Genomic DNA, 23,571 nt, shown 5'->3' with positions numbered 1-23,571 from the left:
TTTTCCCCATTGCACCGACACTGGATTTTAGGGTTCCCCCACCTACCAAATCCCACTTTAAACACTGCATCTATGTAAGAAAAGTCCCTTAACCCAATATTTGACTGAAGTGATGTCATCTCACTCCTTCTCCTGGAATGCCTTACTAGTAAAATGAGTACACTCTATCACAGTGTCACTTGTGTCATGGTTGGGGATTACATTTTGGTGTAATGCAGACAATGGATTTCAATATGTATGTGCCAGTTACAGCAGATTATTTCAGCCAATACAGCTGCAAAACAATACAGGTCCACAGCTAGTCGGTGTCATTTGTGTGCATAATAGGCCTATACTGGTAAGGGAAGAGCAGAGAAATGGAAGAGAAGTCATGAAGAAAAGGTACGTAGACCCATGCAAGTGTTCTCCAGACTTTATTTAGGGCTCAGTGTTGCAACTGAAAGGGAAAGCTATAGTGGAAAGCTGAAGGCTTAGGCTACCAATGCAACTCTAAACCCCACCACAGATGGAATGCTTTGGCAAGGACTCAGGAGTGTTGAAAATGCAGGTGTCTGGAAAAGGGGGAGGGGGGGGAGAGATTCAGCAGATTTGTTTATAGGCCTATTTGTTTGCTTGAGCTGACCTTCACAGAAACACTTGAGGTAGGCCACTTCTAGCCCAGCCTACATCTGACACAGGTAAAATTATGTTCAGTAGCCTACAAGGTTACATAAAGAAAAATCATAAGGGTAGAATATAATAGCCTACCTAGGTATAATAGACTAGGTAGTACCTATCCATGGCCTATGGCAGGACAAATTAAACAAAATAGTTGACCTTGCTGTGATTTCAGGCTGGATTGTCTTGCTGTTACATTTATAAAACATACAATTCAAAGTCTACAACTTGAGATCATATAGTTAAAGTGGTCAGTTTTAACATTTCGTCCTCAACACATTTAGCATAACCTTTCTGAAGTGCTCTTTGAGTTGCCAGTGTCACCGACCGCAACTCAATCCTACATCCCGTGATATGAATGCGCACGCAACTCCACTACAATGTGCTCTCACGTCACGATTTTACAGACTGACGAACGTAGAGAGAACCAACCAAAGTGCAGTGTGTAAAACTATTGCCCAATCACTACTGCCTGATACGGCGAAATCTGGAGATGGGTGGGGTTTACGTTTGAGGGGTTATCTTAGTCTTAGAAGAAGCAGTCCACGATATTGAAGATGGCGAGAGGTTCCCGGTGTTTGCGGAGAGCGGTAGCCGAATGTATCAAACAATTGCCATCTTCAAGTAGCCGAGAAGTACCGGGAAGGAGTGGAGTGAGGTAAATTAAGGTCTTCTGGTTGGATCGTGCCGTTGTAAAGCTCTCCAATTTTCCTTTGTCCCAGTGGCTATCTGCTTGGTCAGCCTAGCCGCGTCAACGTAACTTTAACCTAACGTTAAAGTTAGCTAACGATATTCTGCTCGACAAGCTATTTTGAGAGTCCATATTGGGAATAAACTGTTGCTTTAACCATAACGTTAACTTACCATGTTGTTAAGAAAGGAAACATTGGGTTTGCAATGGATAGAAGTAACTTACTTTACTCTGAACTTGGTTAACGTTAGCTATCTTCTCGATAGCCATCCAGTTGTCGACGTTAACGTTAGCAGTCACTGGAGCCATTTTGTTTCACTTTCGCCGGAAAATTAAAAAAAATGAAAATTTAACGAAATAACGTTAACGAGTGTAACGAAGTTACATGACACGTTTTCAGCTAGCCAGCATACTTGAGTATGGACATGTTTTGATGCCCACAGAAGTAGCTAAGATTGACAAATTTTATGGGAGTAGTAGTCATATAGATGCTAGCAGCTAAGCAGTTAGTGTTTATTTAGGAGTTAAATTTATTTTGCTAGCTGCTACATGATGGTTGACGGTCGATTCTTAGGTACCCTCCGGTACGTTTTTGAATGACTGTTCAAGCAATGGTTTACGTACATTCTGTTGCAACACAACATTTCTGAAACGATAGCATTTAAGTGAGAATACTGTGAAAGCAAATAGTGCTGCTTCATGGTTACACATTACATGATCAGTTGCAAAGTTGCTATGTTTCTCTGAATGCTGATGGGACTAAATAAGGAACTGATCATTGGACTACGTTTTGATGAGGGTATCAAAGTCCCACTGAGGTTATCCTCTGATCCAACCGAGATGGCTTTCTCTTACATGACTTTAGCATAGCTGGCAAAAGCAGTGGCAGTATTTGACTCCTTCCCACCGACATCTCACCCCTCAAACCTACTCCCACCTTCCTGAATTACATTAAAGAAACTTGAGTTCACTCAGTGCCTTGAGTGGCACATTGTGTGACATCATGATCAGCTGTGACGTACTAGGCTTGCGTGTTATCAGAGAAAGTTGTGATGTTGCCAGCAGTTGTGAAGTTGCCCTTCACAAGCTCGCCAGGGACATTGTGTACTCATTGCAAACATTGACCTGCCAGGTAGAGTTATCTAAAATGGCATGTGGTCTCGCCTTGACGGGGTCATTGTCGTTCACCCAGCCTGTGTTCTGATGCGTGTCCAATGGGTGTTAGCAGAACCTTTTATCCAAAGCGACTTACAATATGAGGAATAACATTGAAAATAGATATATTTTATTCATCTTGAGGGACATTTTAGAACCAGAAACTCTATTGCAAAGGGGACCTTAGGAAACAAAAATACCAGAGGATGAGAGTGCAGAAATCTAAATACTAGTCGAAGGAGATGGTGGAAGAAGCAAGTGTGGTCGAAGGAGATGGTGGAAGAAGCAAGAAGAAAAGTGCAATCAAGACTTTCATTTCAAAATCTGTATGCAGTGGAATTTAGGTCAACCCTGTCCTTTTGTCATTAATGTTAATGTAATTTCTTTTGAATTAATGTACTAATAGAGGTTAGACTACTATTCCTACTACCCATGCCACATTTTTGTGTAGTGTTCCTATGCTTTGTTAATCTTCTGAATGAGTTGAGAAGTGAAGTAGAAGGTTTGTCTGACTGGACTCTTTTTCTGTCCAATGTTCGTGTTGGCAGTTGTGTCGGTGTGCCAGGGAGCTGCTGAGACTGCGTCTTCAAAGCAGTGCTACATTCACATGACCCAGATCTAAACTGACTGAGTGTGAGTGTCTGTGCTGTGATTATGGTCAAGTGGCCCAGATGCCCTCTCCTACAAATATAGAAGTGTCTAGGCCTAACTCTCATATGTCAAAGTTTTCTTTGTGTATACGTCAGAGGTGAATCTTGCGCAATGCTGGGTTCGTTACATTGGTATGAGTTCTTTAAATTGCCAATGTCAACCCTATGTTTAGGCTTGTGCTGTTCAATTGATGGCAGCTTTTCTAGGAAAGACTGTGGAAAATTGGCCACAGATGGATTTCTTTTGTCCAGACTGTGTACTTGGTCTTTTGTTGTTAAGATCTGTGGTTAAATTGCTATTGATGACTACAGTTTCTCTCACACACATTTTGGGCACACCATGTGGGCCAAATGTCAGAGCCAGGACAGAGTTTTGATGGTCTTTTGGTTTCGTCCATGTCCTTATGGTTGACTTTCTGCAGTGGCTATGTGCAAATGTATGAGAATATGAAGTCAAGACAGCGGTATGCTAGGTACATGGGCATGCAAAACATACTTTTAACATGTACTGCTCAAAAAAATTAAAGGAAAATTTCGGTTTTTAGCACTTTAAGGCCCTTTTCTGGTTTGTTTTGGATGAACTAGAGTGGTGGACACTGAAATTTTGACGATTGGTCCTGTCTCGACTTTTCTGACTCGTTTTGAATTGCCTTTTCACTTCTCAGGGTGGCTGGCAATGGGCATACTGTAGTAGGCTACTCATACATGTCCTAAAACAACCCTTAACGTTCGTTTTCAAAACTGCAACTCACCGAGTGGTAAGTGGAGTTCGTTGACTATTAAAAGCAAATATATCGGCGCAATGTATGATTAGTATTTGAACCTGAAGCATAGACGGTGGCGCAGTAGTAATATCAACGTGCAATGAGTCTTCCAACAAAAATCAATGGGATTTTACAAAATGCCAAATAAAAGACGACAGAAACTGTATTTTGCTACGCTACTTGTTTTGGAACATCAACTAACACCACTAACCACTCGGTGAGTTACACAGTTTTGAAAACGAACGTTAAGGGTTGTTTTAGGACATGTTTGAGTAGCCTACTACAGTATGCCCATTGCCAGCCACCCTGAGAGGTGAAAAGGCGATTCAAAACGAGTCAGAAAAGTCGAGACCGGACCAATCGTCAAAAATTCGGTGTCCACCACTCTAGTTCATCCAAAACAAACCAGAAAAGGGCCTTAAAGTGCTAAAAACCGGAATTTTCCTTTAAGGGAACACTTCCATCATACACTGGATCGGTACTCTGACACTGTTTGGTTCTGAGCACAAGTAAAACTTTTGAGACGAGTGTTTTATTTTGCAAGAACTGTCAGACATTCTGTGAATGTAGTTTGAGAATGGAGAAAAGGGTCGAAGGTTTCAGAAATGCGTTTTAAAAATTGTGGAAAAATGTAAGTGTTCCCTTAATTTTTTTCAGCAGTGTATTTACACATACTTATATTTTTAACTTATACTTGACCATTGTGCCTCGGATTCCTTGACAGCTTACATACAGGACAGTCACATTTAGCCTTAAGCTTATAACTTCTGTTGTCCACGCTCAAATAGCATCTGATCCTTTTTAAATACTGTTTTGACCCAACGCAGCACTCGCCCTCTCCTCTCTTCATACTTACTCAACATTCAGGAGTTGGAGGGCCCACAAGTTAGGGTTGCACTTGCTGCAATAATTACATTTTATTTGCGTTTGATGTTATAATTGTGGGTATTTGTATTTTAGCAACACTATGCAAAAACTCAACTCTTTCTATTTTTATGATCAACTACTTTTGGTGTCATCTTTATATTAAGTTTGTTGGTAAATGATCATGTTAATGCCGAATAAGCCCAACAGTCATTCCCACTAGCTGCCCAGGATGTTTCCAATCTAGTTTTGGTTATGGTATTCTGCACTTTTGTCCAAAGCAGCTTCCATGAACATTACACTAGTTATTTAGTTACATTAGTGGAACAACCTGTGAAAACTTAAGAAAAGCCATTACAACAGAGCTACACCAATACTTGTGGGAAAAGCTTGCTGGCAAGTTTTTCTCAGTGCAAGCAAGGCTGTAGCAAGGTGGTGTTTGCATGCGTTTTAGTTAGGTACTGTAGGCTAATGCACCAGTTTTAGGTAAAAACTCCATAAACCTACTTGTGATATGATTGTGAAGTCGTCAGACCCTGTGCCCCTGGAATCTGGAATGTGTTTTCAGCATGTCCTTCCGTCACTAGAATTCATTAGGGTCTTTATTATAACAACATTACAAGATTATGTAAACACACGTTTGGGATGACTTTCAAGAAACACTTTTCAAATAAAAAGAGTAATTGCAAGCCCATATGTTTGGCGTGCACTAAACATTAGTGTGTGTGTGTGCGCTTAATTCAAGCCGTAATCCAAATTGTACTGCCAGAAGTAAATGAAATCCGCCTGCATCGCTTTATTCTGTCTAACGTAGCTATTATTAGACATGTACTGTTGTACACCAGCTCTAGAAATGCAGGCAGACTTCCTAACAGTTTACCAGCATTGATTTTTGTTTGTCCTGGTCAAGAGTAGACCATTTCTCAGTTGTTCTCCCCCTATGTGTTGTTTTGGAAACAGGTATCTGTCATCATGCGGGATTCTGATGACGCGAGTGCCGCCGCTGCTGGGCGCTATGTCCGGCCGCGCAGCGGTGGCCCCCACGCGCAGCTTCTTCAACCTGGCCGACACACTCAACAAGAGGAAGGAATATTCTGAGAGACGCATCATTGGGTGAGTGAGTGGCCCTGCACAGACACGCCCTGGCTGCTTCAGGCCTGGCATTAGGTGACCTAAGAAAGGTTTCCATCTCTTTATCTCCTCGGGTATATTTAGCATGTTCCCATCGGCTGGTTATGCAATGGCATGGCAAGGGTACAGTGTCACTACCTGACCCATTTGTGCACCAGTAGTGTAGTTAACAAAAGCTCGTCAGGATGCTGTTTAAGGTTGAAGTCCGGCCGTTATAAGAAGACTGGAGGTCTAACATCATGTTAATTGCCCAACATGAAGAATTTCATTGACAAAAGGAGGAAGCGGCTTTCAGCACAGCCTTGTCTGAAGATTAGAGCCCGGGACCCTGGCATGACAAGCAGATCTGGACATTACATCACAACAGCCAGCTGGCTTGTTGTTCTTTCTGCTCCCGCAATATCCTGTTCTTGGACTAATAATACTCCTCAGCACGCTGTCTGACTTTGGCATGAGACTTAAAAGCACAGCCCTGGGCCAGGGTTGTGCTGTGCTTTAAAATCTTGAAATGGGTTAAAGTTGAGAATCAGTTTTTGGTGTGCACTTCATGCACACTATACAAGTGTAGGACATCATGTGTTGTTCGGTGAACTGCCGAACTGTGCTGCATAAATCTTGCTGGAGCGGGTGGGGGCTTAGTTGCTATTTGTACTTTTCTGTGTCAGAGGCCACACTGAATCCTTTACTCACAAGGGTGTCTGACCTTCAGATGCAAAACATTCCACTCTGGCCCTTTTATACCCTTCATGGGAGATTAATGCGCGCTTGCTTGTCAGCCGTGGCCTTGTCATAGTCATATGCCTGCCTGCAGAATGCAGTTTGACCCTTGTTTGTTTTGCTCCAGGTATTCCATGCAGGAGATGTACACCGTGGTCGCTGGTGTGGAGGACTACCTACACTTTGTGCCCTGGTGCAAGCGCTCGGATGTCGTCTTCCGCCGAACAGGCTTCTGCAAGGCCAAGCTCACCGTTGGCTTCCCTCCAGTAGTGGAAAATTACACTTCCCTGGTCACCACAGTGCGTCCCCACATGGTCAAGGTATGCAAGCACATCATTTGTGTCTTTTTAGGTGTAATGCAGGTTTTGCGATTTCTGGCTAACTTGTATGTTTGTGTACTCAAATTTCAGGCTGCCTGCTCTGATGGTAAACTCTTCAATCACCTGGAGACAGTGTGGCGTTTCAGCCCTGGTCTTCCTGGCTACCCACGCACGTGCACTCTTGACTTTGCTGTGAGTACTGAAATTAGAATCTCATTCAAATGCCTTAATTGACCGTTCGCAAAAGCCACGCCCCCTAGTTATTGTTACTACGCTCGTCAAACTCAGAACAGAGTTGTCTAGAAATTCAATTAGTACAGTACTGTAGCTGTTAAGACTTTGCAAAAGTTACAGCACAAGAGGCTCTTTTAGAGAGCCACGGACGTAAATTCATTACAATAATTTACAATCCGTTGAAAGACTGCAGTATGACATGGAGACACATGTATAAAAACTCATATCTAGCTTTGTTGGGTGACAAACTTAAACGGGAGGCGAGTGTGATTCACTGATATTAATATTAGCTGTGCTAGATAGACTTGCATGCATGTTACAAGGACACTGGGCCATGTCATGTAAGGAACATGGTGCTGCCAAAAAACGGAAACATAGCCTATATTGCAGAGCCACTTCAACTTTATTATTATATGGTGAATGAATGTTACACTACTGTGCACAGCCCACGGATCTATAAAGATCAGTGGCACAGCCCCATGCTTCTCTGACGTGACGAAGCTAGCACGTTATTAGCAGCAGTTAGCTAACTATGCTAACGTTAGTTATCTACAAGTCTCTTCCAAGTGACAATCATTTTATGTACAATGCTGGCAATGCTGAAAACCATTAACATCCTTATTTTATCTGACTTACATTGAGTTGAATATGTGGCTTAATCCACAGATGTGGTGGAGCACTGTTTCGTTATGGTTTGCTAAGGAGTAACCCTTTGCTTTAAAATAGTGGAGATCTGGGACTAGAGAATTTAATCTAACATAATTACAGAAAACGTAATCAAGATTGAAAGGCATTTTTCTGTGTATTGGTGTTGTGTTAATCCCACATATGTCATTTGACTGTCCTTTTCAACTCACTCAACTCAATATCACTATAAAATCCCATAAAACCGGACAAATATCAAGGGTCCCAATACATTTCTATGGAGCCGTAAGGTGAAGTTGACGGGCCATGTCTGCCTGCACGGAGCTACTGGACTGCCATTGGCTCATCTGTGTTCGATGGGCGGGGTTTTGCGAACGGTCAATTGAGGTCCACCCATCAAAACCTGTGTTACCTTTATACTTTGGGTATTGTTTTGGCTGTTGTAAGTCTACCTAGGTATGCAGCAAGCTGAATAGGGATATCTCGCCACTCAGTTTTATTTGCTTGCTTTTTGGAGATGCTTGATTCTTCCCTGCATTTCTACAGTGCATTTGGAATCCAAATAAGAAAAAAGCTATACATATTCCAAGCAATTTCCCATGTCTGTGATTTTGACTGAGTAAAGCTCTGAGCAGGGTCTTACTAATGGCTCCCTCTCTCTCCTCTCTAGATTTCCTTTGAGTTCCGCTCACTGCTACACTCTCAGTTGGCCACAGTTTTCTTTGATGAGGTGGTGAAGCAGATGGTGTCAGCTTTCGAGCGCCGTGCGAAGAAACTCTACGGTCAAGAGACGGCCATTCCCCGTGAGCTGATGTTCCATGAGATCCACCACACGTAGCGCACGCCCTCAGGCACGTGGAAAAGAGGCGGGGCTAAAAGGTTGCCTGGGTGGGGTGGGGCTTGAGGTTGAAGCAAGCGGAAGGGGGGCCAGGATTTTAAGTGTGGGGTATAAAGGTGCCTAAAGACCATCTTTGCCTTTGTCAAAAAGACAATTGTTTTCTTTCTCTTTCTCTCTCTTGTTCTGTCACCCCCCAGCCTGTGGAGGGTTTTATGCTAGGCTGAAGTCTGCCCTATGGGCAGGTCCCTTTTTTTCTTTCTTTCTTTCCCCATATTCCCTCCTGAATGTCACCAAGCCCACTCTTGGCGCCATCTGCTCTGGCTGCTGATTGTTGAGGCTGTGTGAGGGGAAGTGATAATTCCACATCCACGCCAAAAAGGACAAAGACAAACTGCAGACTGGAATGTAGTCTGACGAGGGCTAATTTGATCAAATGAACACATTTCAGACTGGAAAAAAACAAACAAAAAAAAATACATCAGGGAGACAGAGACGGTAGCGTAAGATTTAAGATTCAGATGAATTCCCTTTATGGCATTCGCATAATGCTTAGAATGCCAATGCTGCCAAAAAACAAGTGGTTTTGTTTGAAAGCAGGCATGAATTATGGACTTCCGATAAGTGATCAGTATTTCAATCAGGAAGGGACTAGAGCGATGTCAGCCACAGGCTCCAGAAGGGTAAACGTGCTCGGTGCAGGAGGAGGCAGAACAGATGTACTACAATGATGGAACAGTCAAACAGCAAGCACACAGTAAGAGTTCTACCTGTTCACAGACTCCTGAAAGGTGCTACATTCTTCTATGCCAACGCAGCACAAGGGATGTCAGGTTGGTAGATACTTCCAAAGCCTTGTCCGTGATGCGGGGGATAGGGTGCGCCTTATCAGGGTTTGTGAACAGAACGATGGCTAGAGTGTAAAAATGCCGTAGATTTATGACGCTTCTCTTGTGGCGGTGACGACAACGCCTCAGATTGACCGTAGCTTTTTTCTTTGTTATTAAGACGTGTTACAGTGTGCAATAGCGTTTGTGAAATTTTGGATTTGAATGCTGGTAGCGATTGCAAACTGTGGATGCCCACTGCTTCGAAAAAGGGCCCAAACTGCTGTCGGGGTGCAGTGAAGGATCGCCTCTGGTGTTGTGGTGGCGACTCTTCTCTTGCACGCCCCAGCAGATTGCAGCAGTAGTGAGGCATCAGTATCGGCCACCCCAAACCCCCAGTCTCTGGACTATTCCAAATCACCAGTGCAGTTCTGTTGCATTTGTGTTAAGTTACAGCATTTATTTATCATTATCTTTTAAAAAAAATTATACATTTGTCATTATCTATTTATTTAGGTTATGGGAAGAACACACTGTACAGAACATACTGACTTAAGACCACAGATCAGTGCTCATTGTAGAGAACACAATGTCTTTGTTGTGATGTGGTTGTTTTTTTAGTGTAAATTAAGAATATTTTAATTTCAGTGTTTGGGTGAAATGTATACAGACTGCATGGTTCATAAAGTATTTTTATATTTAAGAAAACTTGTCTGTGGCTTGATTTGTCATGTCTTTCCAACAGGTTCTGACTAGTTTAACTTGTGGTTGCAACGCTGCAAATAGATGGGTCATGTGAATGATAATAATAGTCTCACAAACTATGTGGACTGGTCGTGACCCCTAGAGGATTGTATTCATGTTCTAGGCCTAAAACTCGGCATTGGTTTCAATCTTGGAATTACACAATCACCTCATTTTCGTGTTTCAGGAAATTATAGCAACATTCCATTTATTGAATCATAACACTGACACTGAATTCACAATGTCTTATGCCATTAAAAGCAAAACTCATTTTTTGGACATTAATTTTATTTAAATAAAAAAGTCACAGAATCAATGAATTAATACAAAAACACTGAGCGATCACTGCTGAATGTATGTGTAAGAGAAAAAACATCCCAGCTCTAGAGCTACTCGACGGTGACAGTCCTACCACACAGCATTTTGGACCACTGACAAACATAAACAGTGATGTGGATGTTAGAAAAACATACCTGATCGCACAAGATGATTGGCTGGAGATATGAAACATTTGATTGGTCCAAACTGCTGTGCCAGTTATTACGCCATAGCAGTGCAAGCCACACATTCCACAAAGACCAACAAGCCCTCCCACCCCGTTTTCTCTACTGACCACAGGGCGTATGACATGGTGGCAATCACAAGGGTAAACGAGGCACTCATGTCCAGTTTGAACAGGCCAAAAGGCCCTAACTTTAGTGTAAAACTTTCAGATGGCAGGCTTAGATATTAAGATACTTAAATGACCCATTTGAGTTTTTCTTTCTGCTTTGAAACCTCCATTCTTCTACCTCTACATCTCCTTCAGACTGCCTGACAAGCTCGTAGTATCTGGTTTTAAAAGCTCTGCATCAGTGTCATTGACCCTGCGGTGTGTGCGATACACTGAAAACCCCAATGCACAAACACCAAGGTAACAGCATCAAAAATAACAAACCATTACAGTCTTATTTTGTCACTAGAGAGGACCATGTACATTTCTTCCAATGCTTTATCAAACTCTGCATATGTGCGTTTCAAAGGGACAAGGCAGCCAATGGGCCACAGTCATTTCTAGGTGCTTGTCTTCCAGCCATAGAGTAGGGTTAGGGTAGGGACTTCATCTCAGTGTGAGTAAGAGTGGAATAGTGGCTAAACTTTGGAGGAGGGATAACAGGAAGGGTTGAAAGAAGAAGACATAAAGGGCGGCTGAAAAGGGTCATCCTTTGGGCAGCTCCTTCTGACACTTGCAGCAGGTGAGTGGGGTGGGGGGGGGGCAAATCGTGTCCCTCTGTCTCTCTTATCCCACTACTTAAGTCTATCTGGGGCTCAGGGCAACGAGGCGCTTAGAACATGTCGCCTCCCATTCCGCCCATGCCTCCCATACCACCCATGGCTGGAGCCTTGTCCTCCTTGGGCATCTCTGTGACTACGGCTTCGGCCGTCGACAGCAAGGACGCCACGCCGGCGGCGTCCATCAGGGCCGTCCTCACAACCTGCATGGAAAGAAAAAATTACATTACAAGATTATCAGGTGCATCCTTCAAATGTGGAGAAAGTCATGCAATTTTGTTTTTTTATTTTTAAGATGTAGAGATAAAACACTGAGGTCACTTATTTGGCTATCCTGTTGTTGACACATTACTTGGTTTGCTCTATTAAAGGCTAGAGTTATGTGGAAATAATATTAGAGTATCCCTGCATTGTGGACAGTAATGGGCAAAATTGTCTTGTTGCATGTGAGAAGTAGTCATGTGTCTTACCTTGGTGGGGTCAATGATGCCCTTCTCCACCATGTTGACATATTCCCCGACTAGGGCATCATAGCCAATGTCAGCATCACTCTGCAGAATCTTCTCCACCACCAGAGAGCCTTCTACCCCAGCATTCTTAGCAATAGTCATGGCTGGAACGCGCAGAGCTCGACGGATAATATCAATACCTACAAATTGTAGAGAAGATCCAAAAGATGAGACCATCATAAAAAAAATCTCAAATATGCGACATGCCAGTGTAGGTTTTTCTTTTTAAATCACTCATGATAACCGACAGGTCACCTGGTAGTTCAGGCTTTCTGACTGTGGCTTATGTATTAGTAATCATGTCTTTTAGTTATGAGTCATCGAATGAGTCATCCATTACAAGTACTGACAAACGGTTAAAGTCATCTCTTATTCACAACATAAGAAACAAACAGGATGTGTGTGGGTTGCTTGTTTCACTGCTTTACACCAAGTAATGTAGGTTGGGACAGACGTACCAATCTTCTGGTCAGCATTAACAGGCTTGATGGTATCCAAAGCAGGGATGCAGCGCAGCAAGGCACAGCCACCCCCGGGCACAATGCCCTCCTCTACAGCCGCCCGAGTGGCATTCAGGGCATCTGTTACTCGATCCTTCTTTTCATTTACCTCAACATCGCTTGTGCCTCCAATCTGAAAACAAATAAACAAAAAAACACAACTGTGTTAAACCCTAGTAATTGAATAGGAAGAATACCAAGAATCCCCCCCCCTATTATTATTATTATAATACTGTTACTATAGATAAAGTAAATTAATCAAATCTCAGATCTCTCAGCTAGCCAGTGAATATACTAAGTAGTTCCTCTGATAACTATTTTTAAACTAAAAACTCCTCAGCATCTAATATATATATTAAAGGACAAGCAAGGCAAGCCATCATTGCTGCCCTGAGCGCCTTCAATTGAAAAACGTTCAACTCCAGTCAAAAAAGTGCCTGGCGGCATATCATTTGCATTTTTTTTAAAAATGAAAACATAGTCCACCTCACATTACCCATCACAACTGCCCCCTGTTTGCTCACACCCTTATGTGTTCATAAATGACTGGCATACCATGTAACTCAAACCCAAACTGTTCATAAGGCTGTGCATTCCTTCCTCGCTGTTCTCTGCCCCTCCCTCTCACCTTGAGGACAGCCACTCCATCGGACAGCTTGGCCAGTCGCTCGTTCAGCTTCTCCTTCTCATAGTCGCTGGTGGTGTCCTCAAGCTGCTCAGCGATCTCGTTGGCACGCTTCTCGATTGCTGCTGGGTCCCCTTTGCCCTTCAACATCATCGTGTCATCCTTAGTGACCACCACTTCGCCCACCTTTCCAAAGTGGTGTGGTTGAACATCCTCAAGGGCCAGGCCTGTAGCATCATCGCCAAAAACCTGCTCACAGAGGAAGGAAAACATAACTTAGGAAGACAAATCAACATAGTAAAGCAGAAACAGGAAAAGCAAGATAAGAGTTAACTAAAAGAAGTGAAAGGCTGTTTTGAGTGTGCTTACAGTGCCCCCGGTGGCAATGGCGATGTCCTGCAGCTGGTTCTTTCGATTATCCCCAAAGCCAGGAGCCTTCACAGCAACTACCTGCAGTCCCACCTTTAGCCTGTAGGTGGCATAGGAGACCAACAAACCATAAATGCTACAGACACTGACTTATAAACATTCCCATTTCTAGTCATTGCAGGGAAAAAAATAGCAACCACCTATTTCCTGACTAATGACTTTAAATGCAGTCTGTTAACTGCATAACTATAACTTGTACAAGGTATATGTAGTGCTGTAATGGATAGGTCACCCATGTGTCTAGACAGAGTGGGCAGCGTTTTGGGTCAGACCTGTTGAGGACCAGTGTGGTCAGTGCTTCCCCATCCACATCCTCAGCCATGATGACAAGAGGTTTACGTTGCTGGTTGGCCATCTCCAAAGCAGGGACTATGGCCTGAATGCTGGAGATCTTCTTCTCACTCAGGAGAACTAAGGCATCCTGGAACTCACACTTCTGACCTGCGGACAGGAGGAGAAATATACATGAAATGTACAGAAATGCCTGAATGTCAGAAGTGTTTGTGAAACTTTGTGAAAATATTATACTAATTACAATAAAAAAAAACTCAAAAAGTATATTAAATTATGACCAACTCACCCTTAGCTGTGTTGATGAAATAGGGAGAGATGTAGCCACGATCAAACTTAAGGCCTTCAATGATCTCCAACTCGTCATGCAGGGTTTTGCCATCCTGTCGGTAAATTGAAAGTTCCAAATGAAGCAACTGCTATTTCCATTGATGGGACCCATGTTATTATGCTGTGGACAAAGTTCATTCAGCCTTACCTTTACAGTGAGAACACCTTTTCTGCCCACTTTCTTCATTGCATCAGAGATGAGAGTACCAATCTCGCTGTCTCCATTAGCAGAAATAGTTGCCACCTGCCACAAGAGGGAGATGGTGTAACAACACGTTAGTAACAGCAAATAGCCAGTCATGAAATTAAGGGCTGTTTCTCAAAGTCAAGGCGGGATCCTTCAAGGCTGCTATTTGAAGGATGTTACATCCAGGGTTCTAAATTAACACCCGCCAACCCGCCAAATGCGGGTAAAAAAAATTTTTGGTGGGTGTTAATAAAAACGTACTAGCCAGTTTTGCCGGTGATGCATGAGGCATTACATGCATGATACATAAGGCTCTGTTCTCCGTCATATATACCACTTGCAGTACTTCCTACATTTGCCATGACCACTGTGCCGTAATGCTACGTGATGTGACGTTTCATACGGCCATTGGCTGCGTGCAGTTTGCAGTGAAACCAGCACGAGAGACCATGGAAACGAACGGAGCGTCTACCAGAAAACACAAGGAAGAACGAATGGAGCAGGGAGCATAGACTGAAAGAATAGGGAGTTAGCCAGTAAAGTAAAGTAAAAAGTACATAACACATTTACATAACACAAATACATAACACATTATGAAATATTAATGCAATTAACGCATTGTGTTAACCTATTTCCTTTTTGGGGGGCTGATGTCATATAACAGAGGTCGCAAAACCTGAAGCAGCTAGATCGTTTATTTTATTGTCTATGGAGTTAGCTGAAGATGAAGAGGAACGTGAGGAGCTTGTAGGCGAAAATGTTCAGTTTTAAAAAGTTGCCTGATCAGTGATTACCACCACAACACGCATCATGCACTGTGAGTAGGGCACCGAGAGACAGAGGGACCAACATTTAGCCAATAAATATCATAGTAGCTGTACTGCAAACTGTTTTTAACTGTTGTTAGATAATATAGTAAAAATAGTATACAATGTCAACATGCACCAACAGCATGTTACATAAAGATGATACTTTTCGGGTCCTAATAAAGATCCAACTTGAACATAGGCCCTATGTTACTCCATTTAATTGAGAACGCATCTGAGCATGCAGGAGAGGGAGAGAAAACAAGTGGCAGGTTCCAGCTGGCTTGCCATTGTTGATGATAATTGATATCTCCTTTTTATTAAATTAAGATTAAACTAAATGCGGCGGTGGTTGGGACAGACTTATGGGGGCGAGAAGAGGAATGAAGCAGGGGGATATCGACAGAGAAATAGATAGATAGATAGATAGCCTAGATCCCAAACATGAAATGAAGTGTTTGAAATGAAGTGTTTGCACTTTCTGTGTATATTTTGTGGTATGTATTCATGCCAACAATGTTAATAAAATGTTCAAATGCATTCAGTGACACTCATCTAATAAACTCATAATTCTCCTATTTTCACCGGAAAAAAAATTGGCTAGTAGAAATTCTGATTGGCTAGTAACTTTAGAAAGTTACCAGCCACATTGGCTGGTGATCAAAAAATTTAATTAAGAACCCTGGTTACATCATCAAGTCCCGCCGAAGTACTGTTCCAATGTCAAGTATCCATCAAAGTCTACCAAATTCTACCAAGGCCGAAGTCCTTCGTTTTGCCGAATTTTCGAGGATGCATGTGTTTATCCTCTGCGTGCTCGGAACACCCACAATCCTGTGCGCACATTTATTTAAAATCTGTACTAAACAAGGCAGTTCATGTATCATGTATTTGAAATGTAAACATCATCTTATTGTCATTACCTAAAGTAGCCTAAATGAAATATAAGCTCAGTTCATTTTGAGAACTTTGAACTCTCACACCGTAATCGTGTAAAGAAGGCATTTAGGAAGGGTATTTAAACCTTTTCCGATGAGAGTGATTGCAAGCTAAATAGTACAGTTTTCTCTTTATGATTTTGCTTAATGGTTGCTTCTCTGTGGTTTATTTTGGCAATTTAATCAAAAACATATCATTTAATTCATTGACGTGGGAGAATGGCAGTGATGCATTCATTGTTTTTCAAAGAGAAGCGGGCAGGAGACATGATTTTCAGTAACGCACACCTGCAACGTTTTGCATAATCGCTAGTCTGTTCCATTGTTTGTTTTCCAAATGCGAAGAAGCAGCCTTGCCTTGTCTTTGAAGGATTTGACTCGGCAGGGCTCAGTTCTACCAGGCATGAATCCTTGAGGATCCTCGACTTTGAGAAACAGCTAAAGTCTTCCATTAATTTCACTCCAGCACAACAGCGCTTACCTGCGCAATCTCCTCTGGTGTAGTGACTGGCCTGGACAGCTTCTTCAGCTCGTTGATGACCGTCTCTACAGCCTGCATTACACCGCGTCGGATCTCTACTGGGTTGGCGCCTTTGCTGATGGTGTCAAAGCCCTCCTTGGCAATGGCGCGAGCCAAGACGGTGGCCGTGGTGGTCCCGTCTCCAGCTTCCTCATTTGTGTTGTTGGCTACGTCCTGAACCAGCCTGGCCCCAATGTTCTTGAATTTGTCCTTCAGTTCGATGCTCTTGGCCACAGTGACGCCATCCTTGGTGACCTTTGGGCTTCCCCAGCTTTGCTCAATGATGACTGTGCGGCCCTGCGGGACAGCCAAGGACTTCACCGTTTAAACACTGATACAGCACTTCCATGAACAGTCATGTCTACTTAGCTCACATCTACATAATTATGGGTATGTCGGTACAGACCTGGCTGAAAATGATAAAGAAATGTTCAGGAATATCCTGTAATGATGCTATTGGGATGGCAGCCGCTAAAATATACTATGAAAGAAGTTGGCTTTACTGAAGTTTGTGAGACTCTTCCTGCATCTCTTAAAAAGGTGGCATTCTAAATGACCCTTGGTGCTGCAACTACTCCTGTTTTTCAACCTCTGGGAATTCTGATATACCTTGGGTCCCATGGTGACGGCCACAGCATCAGCCAGCAGGTCCACGCCTTGCAGCATGAGGGCACGGGCATCGGCCCCGAACTTCACATCCTTGGCATAAGCTCGGGTGAGGTGTGGGGCCAGAGCTCTGCACACAGGGCGCATCTGTCTCATCACAGTGGGGAGGCGGAACATGTCTGTGGACAAAGAGCCAGACAAAACACCATTGATCTATTAGCTCAAAGACATTTGCTTAAATATTCAGTTCAAAACTCATCAATGGTTAAACCTAGTCACATGTGTCAGCCAGTCCAAACACTGGGGTTTTACCATAAAGATAACACTTAACTAGATTTGATTTAATTTGCCCAGGGTCCATCAGGTAGGGAAATTAATAGTTTAGTAGTTACAAGTTTACAGAACATAAGTCTTTTGGCTTTCAGTATGCGGATAAATCAAAAGACAAGACGTGCGAAATAAACCACGCATTTAAGCCTCAAATTGTTATATCGATGTTATATAAGGGTTTAAATTAAATAGACAATGGAGAATAAATTAGATGACGAAAGACAGTTGCTTCCTTTCAACACCGGACGCAGTACTGCGAAGAACCCACGTGTGCTGAGGTCATGCGTCACAAGGTCAGAATCTCCCTAGACCTCCTGCGTTCAAATGAAGTGCGCAAAAGATACCGGCATTTTACATGGGTTTTAGTCATAGATATATACACTCGCTCATTTTGCACAGTATCATTATTATCTCTCTTAAAAATGTAGTAAAATGGAGTCAGGAACAGCTGGTAACGATACCCAGGAAATTCTGAAAATTGAGATGTTACATTAAAAAGTGAAAAGTGAGATGTTACATTAATTAATTTGCCACAAAAAAAGTAATTCCGGTGCTTAATGTTTGGCTAGTTAGCTTGGCAAATGGTCATATAAGCAAATTGTATAATATTAATTTATAAACAACTTCGTTATTATGAACACATGGTCTCATTTCAACCAAAAGACTGCAAGATGTCAAAAACCCACTTGTGTTTTGCGTTACAAAAAAATGGGGGAAAAAATCAAACAAATACAGATCAAGTAACTACTATCATTACGGCAAAGCGCTTGTGTAGCAGACAAGTTATCGTTATTATGGTTTAAAGTTGCCTTACATGATACTGTCTATGACAATTCGTGCGTTAAATTAATACAAACGTTAGCGCTGTGAGTCATTCGTTTTCCATAAAGCTTAAGATTAATTAGCTCCTTTGTGGCAAATTGTACATAACGTTAACTGCAACATGACATAAATTAAGACTAAACTGTCAGGTAGCGTTAGCGTTAAATTGCCTTGTATCGTTAAAAGAAGCAAGCTCGTCCGTGATCTGGCAATGTAATTAGTAATTTAGCATTATGTTATTGTCATCATAAAAATAAAATCATGATCTATGTTTAACGTGTATCTTCTGTTCACAAGTGTATACATCAAGGCAATACAAGTAGTTGATACTTACTTGTCGTTCGAGTAAAAGTTAGATTTGACGTGTGAAGAGCCTACTTGATGGTCCAGAGGAGGACACGGAATAATATAATTTGGAGGTACCGAGTTTCAGTACAACCTTCAAACCATGCACATGTTTTACTTCATCCGGGTAACATACCGGCATTCCCCTAAACATGAATATAATGCATAAAGGTGTACTTTCATACGTACTCTTAAGTCTTTTCTTATTGATTTCTACATAAATGCCCTTGCCATTCGCAAATAAAACAACAGTGTAAAATAATAGGAGAAAATCAGTAATACAGAAAAAGATTTAAGACTTAATCTGTGATTATTTCTGTTATCCACGTTCCGGGGCACCTAGTTCCAGAATTTTCCCAGTTTATGATTGGAGAAAAAAACATGAGGTCAGAGGTTAAAATTCCGCAAATCTGCTGCAATAATTAAACCACATAAATGTTATTTTGAATTAACCTGAACTGTAACACATGTATATCCTTAGAGTTGTGTTTTTACTTAATTGGAACCAACTGGCATCGTGTTTTGTTGGCTACTTTGCCAAAGAATATTCCAGATCGAATGCTGTGACGCATGCGCAGTGACATTCTAGATATTTCTTCCTTCACGTGGGTAGTCATTCAGTGCTCAGCGTGTCCATTCTTACGTTAAGATATCTGGGTGCTTGAACAGGACTCGCTGACTGCCCAACAACCGACCGAAATGGTAAGACTTCATAACACTTCATCAACTATGTTGTATTATACATAACTGTCCAATTATTTCTGTACTTTTGGTTATGACTGAAGATCAGACTTTTCATCATATTCAAGAGAAGAGACCTGTCATGTAAGCTAGGATAGCTAGTTAGCTAACTTGGTCCATGTTACTCTCCTTAGCAAGGTCAGACACTTAACTGACCGAATGCAATTAATGCACACACAAGCTGATGATGGCAGCAGGTCTGTTAACATTTGTAGACATCTTGCAAATAATCTTCCATAACATGTATATCAGAGATTTAGTTCTGAGCTTGCATGCTGTTCGACCATGTTGCGGCTAACGTAAGGATGGTAAACTAAGACATGGAAATCAATAGCTAACATTAGGAAGCAACATAGAGCAAATATGAGGTAAGTATGAGATAAGAAAAAAAAATGTTAGTCGATCTACTCTTTAATCGTCACCTAGGGTGCGAGATGATGTAATCGCCACAATTGGCCTAACGTTACTGTATAAATATGAGGTGAGGTGCCATCCATAGAAGAACTCTCGTGTGGCTGGCCAACGAGTCCTCATGGTTTTCTCACAAGAATGTTTCAGCTGGAAATGTAATTTCGTAATATTACGGATGTTTTGGAGAATCATGATGTGACAGCACAGCTTCCTTCATTATTCTATTTAAATGTTTGGGAATTTTGTCGGCCTCGTGTGTTTCCGGGTCATCCCCCCATTCAAACTCATCTTGGCACTTTTCTCCTGTCACCTTGGGGGTGGCCTGCTGAGACTTAACATAAAACATTTACAAAACAGTTACAATGTAACCGACTGTGATGTATTATTTCTTTTCTATTTCTCAAGCAATGTCTATCTCCCCTCCCAACCACACACACACATACGCTCCCCTTTGATGTCCCTTGTGATCTATATACACAAGCTAAAATCCTTTTGTGATTGGGGGGTGAGAATCGCTGAGTAATTCCCAATACAAGTTTTCCCAATTACGATACATTGGACCACAATAAGAATGTCACCATACAGCGCAATATCTGTTACATTCATAGACATCATAGTATCTATCAGAAACGAAGGAACTTGTACCCTTAAGCAAAAGACAGGGTAAGAATTGTACATTTATGCACTGCATGTGTTGTCTTTGTCACAGTTAGACAACTGAGGTGAAATTATTTGAAGAAAGAGTATTGACTCAACCCTGGACATAAGATTGAGGTTATTGTTTTTCTGGAAAGACAGACAGGTTGTAGATAAAGTAACCTAGGTTCTAATAAGTAATTGAATTATTGTTAGGCAGTTTCGTTTGTCTTCACCCTGTTTGAGTTTCCTATAGACCAGTCACCGGAGTTGATCTCTGTAGTGTCTGCCCTTAGTTCTAGGCTGCAATGATACATATTAACAGAAGCTCTTCCTCTGTCTACACCATAACCCACCCCCACTGGGATAAAACTGGCCTGAACCTGTATGTCCTCCATCCCCCCCCTCTGTTTCATGACCTTCATCCAAGGTCAATAGGCTGCTGTTGCAACAAATTCTTATCTTGATTTGTCTAGCTTTCTCATGTCCACGGAACTTAGTAAAATTTGGTTTTAGTTTTGAGCCATTGCGAAATTACTTTTTAAGACTTTTCCAGACCAAATTCTTTGACAGACCCACATTGAAACAGGCAAAGCACAAGTTTGTAACTGAGAGGAGGAGGATGTTCATCCTTGCAACAATGCTTAGCCTGTGTGTTTCTTATTACAACAATAATCATTTAGTTTATTAATCAACATTATTGTAATTAATAGGGTGTGTGTACTGGTATGACTAGATTTTTGATCACATATCTTGTCTCTCTTCACATGTTGTAATTACACTGTAGAGTAGTATAATGTAAAATGTAGTATCTTTGGTTGATACACTTTATTGATACACTTGCATTTTTTACATCTGGAATAAGATTGTGTGCTTGCTAACTCAAAACTTTGTATTTGTACGCATTGATAATGGCTGTGTGATTATGTGCCATACAGTATCATTATAGTGTAACTAGTGTGCTGCAGTATTAACTATTTAGAACAATACAGGGGGTCAAAATTTGGTTAAGAAGGAGATAACCCTGAGACTTGAGCTTTGCAGCCAAATGTTAAGTAAGTCAGTTGCGAAACCAATGCCTAATACCATACGGCTCTGCCTAATACCAATAACCATTGCCCTCTAGTGCTAGTCAAGGATATTGCACAATGAATTCATAACCCCTTGTGCACTCTGCTCTCCTTCTACAGGCTTTCCGGAAATTTCTGCCTATGTTTGACCGTGTGTTGGTGGAGCGGCTAGCTGCAGAAACTGTGACAAAGGGTGGCATCATGTTGCCAGAGAAGTCACAAGCCAAAGTGTTACAGGCCACAGTGGTGGCTGTGGGCCCCGGCTCTGTCAACAAGGTGATTAGAAGACCCCTGCACACAGACATGTCAAGGCTTAATTAATCACTCTGTTGTCATGTAGTTGATTGCACTGTAAACTGTTGTTATTTACATTTGAGTCTTTTGTGACTTGGGTAAACGGTTTCTTTGTTTTTTAACTTAAAAAAACGTAATTAAATTTTCTGTTTATTTTAGAAAGGGGACATGCAGCCTGTCTGTGTGAAAGTTGGTGAGAAAGTGCTATTACCGGAATATGGAGGAACCAAGGTTATTCTTGATAACCAGGTAATGGTTTAAACCAATAAATGTATTTCTTGTTACCAGTTGATCATGGATTAATGTTGCATTATCAGTATGCTCTCAGTAATCCTGAGATACAGTATCAATGTAGAAGGCAATTTATAAATTGAGAAGTGATACGGATCATTTTATGGTATTATGCTACGGAAATATAATCTTTCAAATTCTTTTTTTTCCACTACTTGATAGTTGAAATACTTTTCTCCAAGAATTTTGGAGAATATTTGGATTAAAATGCTCTCATTCTCATTAGGATGTATTGAAGAAATACCCTTTTGTTTGTGCTCTTTGTAACTGCTGTAACACATCGTTAATTATAATTAATAATTATAATTAATCTGTCCCCTAGGATTACTTCCTGTTCCGAGATGCTGATATCCTGGGCAAATATGTGGACTGAAGTCTGTCGTTCCTCCTCATTTCCATCCTCATTCTAGAAAAGAAGAAAAATGGTTGTTCTTTCATATATTTGTTCTTTTTCTATGTTCAATTGTAAATAATTATGATCATGTTTTGTTTAATAATAAAGTGACCTAGGCCCATCCTGATGCTGTGCCTTTCCTCACTTAATAACCAATACATACACTTCTGTTCATTACTTGGATTGAAACATGACACTATCCTGTTGTCTTTTCAAAATGTGTGAGGCTTTTATTGACTGCTACATTTTTACATTCAACCATATTTTTACACCATTAAATGTAGTGAAAACAATAAGCAAATTTGATTATACTCTGAGACACATGTGAATTCACTGTGTTTTAATTTCCTCAAATATATTTAAAGGCTAGAATGGTAGGCACAATAAATGAGAAAAAAATCCTAGCTTTTGCTACTGGTTTGTACAGAGAGGTGTGATGTGTAAAAAGGCACTCGTAATATCGACCTGATGACCTGACTAATTATTTTTCTTACTCGTTTTTGCTCTGACATTTCTATGTCTAGAAGACTCTTAATTATAATAAATGGACAACTGCTGGATAGCTCATTGGTCACTTCTATGCTCAGGCCTCTTAATGAATGCCTTACAGATGTGTAAAGTGTTAAATGTGTCTGAACCTGTGTAGCGTCTTTCAATACGACATTACCATTGTAAAGGTGCAGTGGGTAGTTTGTTATATCTGTGTCTGTAATTGTGCAGTTAGACAAAAGTTAGCTGTAGTACATTTGAAAGGTTTTATATGAACTTACATTTAAACCAGAGTAACTACAGGAGGGCAAACACTATTATTAAGTGTTTCCTTTTGCAATCAAAATGACAACCTTTAATGCTTGAGGAGCATCTTTGACATCTGGCCAGACGATGGCAGTAGTGAGACACAGAATGCTCCCCATGGATATTTCATTGACATAAAACATCTTTGAACGTGTGGTTGCTTTTGCATTAACAAATAAACAATAAGGATGAAAG

General features: G+C 41.4%; 3 protein-coding genes across 4 annotated transcripts; 2 read left to right on the top strand and 1 right to left on the bottom strand.

The window, feature by feature from the left end:
* Nucleotides 1–1,175: 1,175 nt before the first annotated feature.
* On the top strand, nucleotides 1,176–10,198 carry coq10b (coenzyme Q10B). The gene is made up of 5 exons (XM_076263962.1): nucleotides 1,176–1,315; nucleotides 5,742–5,894; nucleotides 6,757–6,949; nucleotides 7,040–7,141; nucleotides 8,499–10,198. The coding sequence occupies exons 1-5, from the start codon at nucleotides 1,215–1,217 to the stop codon at nucleotides 8,664–8,666; spliced, it is 717 nt and encodes a 238-aa protein (XP_076120077.1). The 5' UTR covers nucleotides 1,176–1,214; the 3' UTR covers nucleotides 8,667–10,198.
* A 291-nt stretch (nucleotides 10,199–10,489) lies between these two features.
* Nucleotides 10,490–18,835, bottom strand: hspd1 (heat shock 60 protein 1). Of its 2 annotated transcripts, none has more exons than XM_076263961.1 (11): nucleotides 17,579–17,800; nucleotides 17,251–17,426; nucleotides 16,603–16,938; nucleotides 14,339–14,434; nucleotides 14,150–14,243; nucleotides 13,842–14,010; nucleotides 13,510–13,609; nucleotides 13,144–13,389; nucleotides 12,474–12,648; nucleotides 11,977–12,155; nucleotides 10,490–11,709 (listed from the first exon to the last, which is right to left on the bottom strand). In XM_076263961.1, exons 2-11 carry the CDS (start codon nucleotides 17,422–17,424, stop codon nucleotides 11,560–11,562), a joined length of 1,719 nt encoding a protein of 572 aa, XP_076120076.1. In that variant the 5' UTR covers nucleotides 17,425–17,426; nucleotides 17,579–17,800; the 3' UTR covers nucleotides 10,490–11,559. The 2 variants fall into 2 exon arrangements, with proteins under 2 accessions (XP_076120076.1, XP_076120075.1); XM_076263960.1 differs by lacking the exon at nucleotides 17,579–17,800 and adding an exon at nucleotides 18,734–18,835 and having other exon boundaries at nucleotides 10,491–11,709.
* A 502-nt stretch (nucleotides 18,836–19,337) lies between these two features.
* On the top strand, nucleotides 19,338–22,708 carry hspe1 (heat shock 10 protein 1). The gene is made up of 4 exons (XM_076263959.1): nucleotides 19,338–19,446; nucleotides 21,723–21,878; nucleotides 22,056–22,145; nucleotides 22,510–22,708. The coding sequence occupies exons 1-4, from the start codon at nucleotides 19,444–19,446 to the stop codon at nucleotides 22,558–22,560; spliced, it is 300 nt and encodes a 99-aa protein (XP_076120074.1). The 5' UTR covers nucleotides 19,338–19,443; the 3' UTR covers nucleotides 22,561–22,708.
* Nucleotides 22,709–23,571: the final 863 nt, after the last annotated feature.

This window comes from Alosa pseudoharengus, unplaced genomic scaffold, assembly GCF_046254945.1.
Source record: "Alosa pseudoharengus isolate Yale_2024_CS ecotype anadromous, Long Island Sound unplaced genomic scaffold, YU_APseudo_1.1 YU_APseudo_1.1_scf_3, whole genome shotgun sequence".
NCBI lineage: Eukaryota > Metazoa > Chordata > Actinopteri > Clupeiformes > Clupeidae > Alosa > Alosa pseudoharengus.
This window is presented reverse-complemented; position numbering and strand designations above follow the sequence as displayed.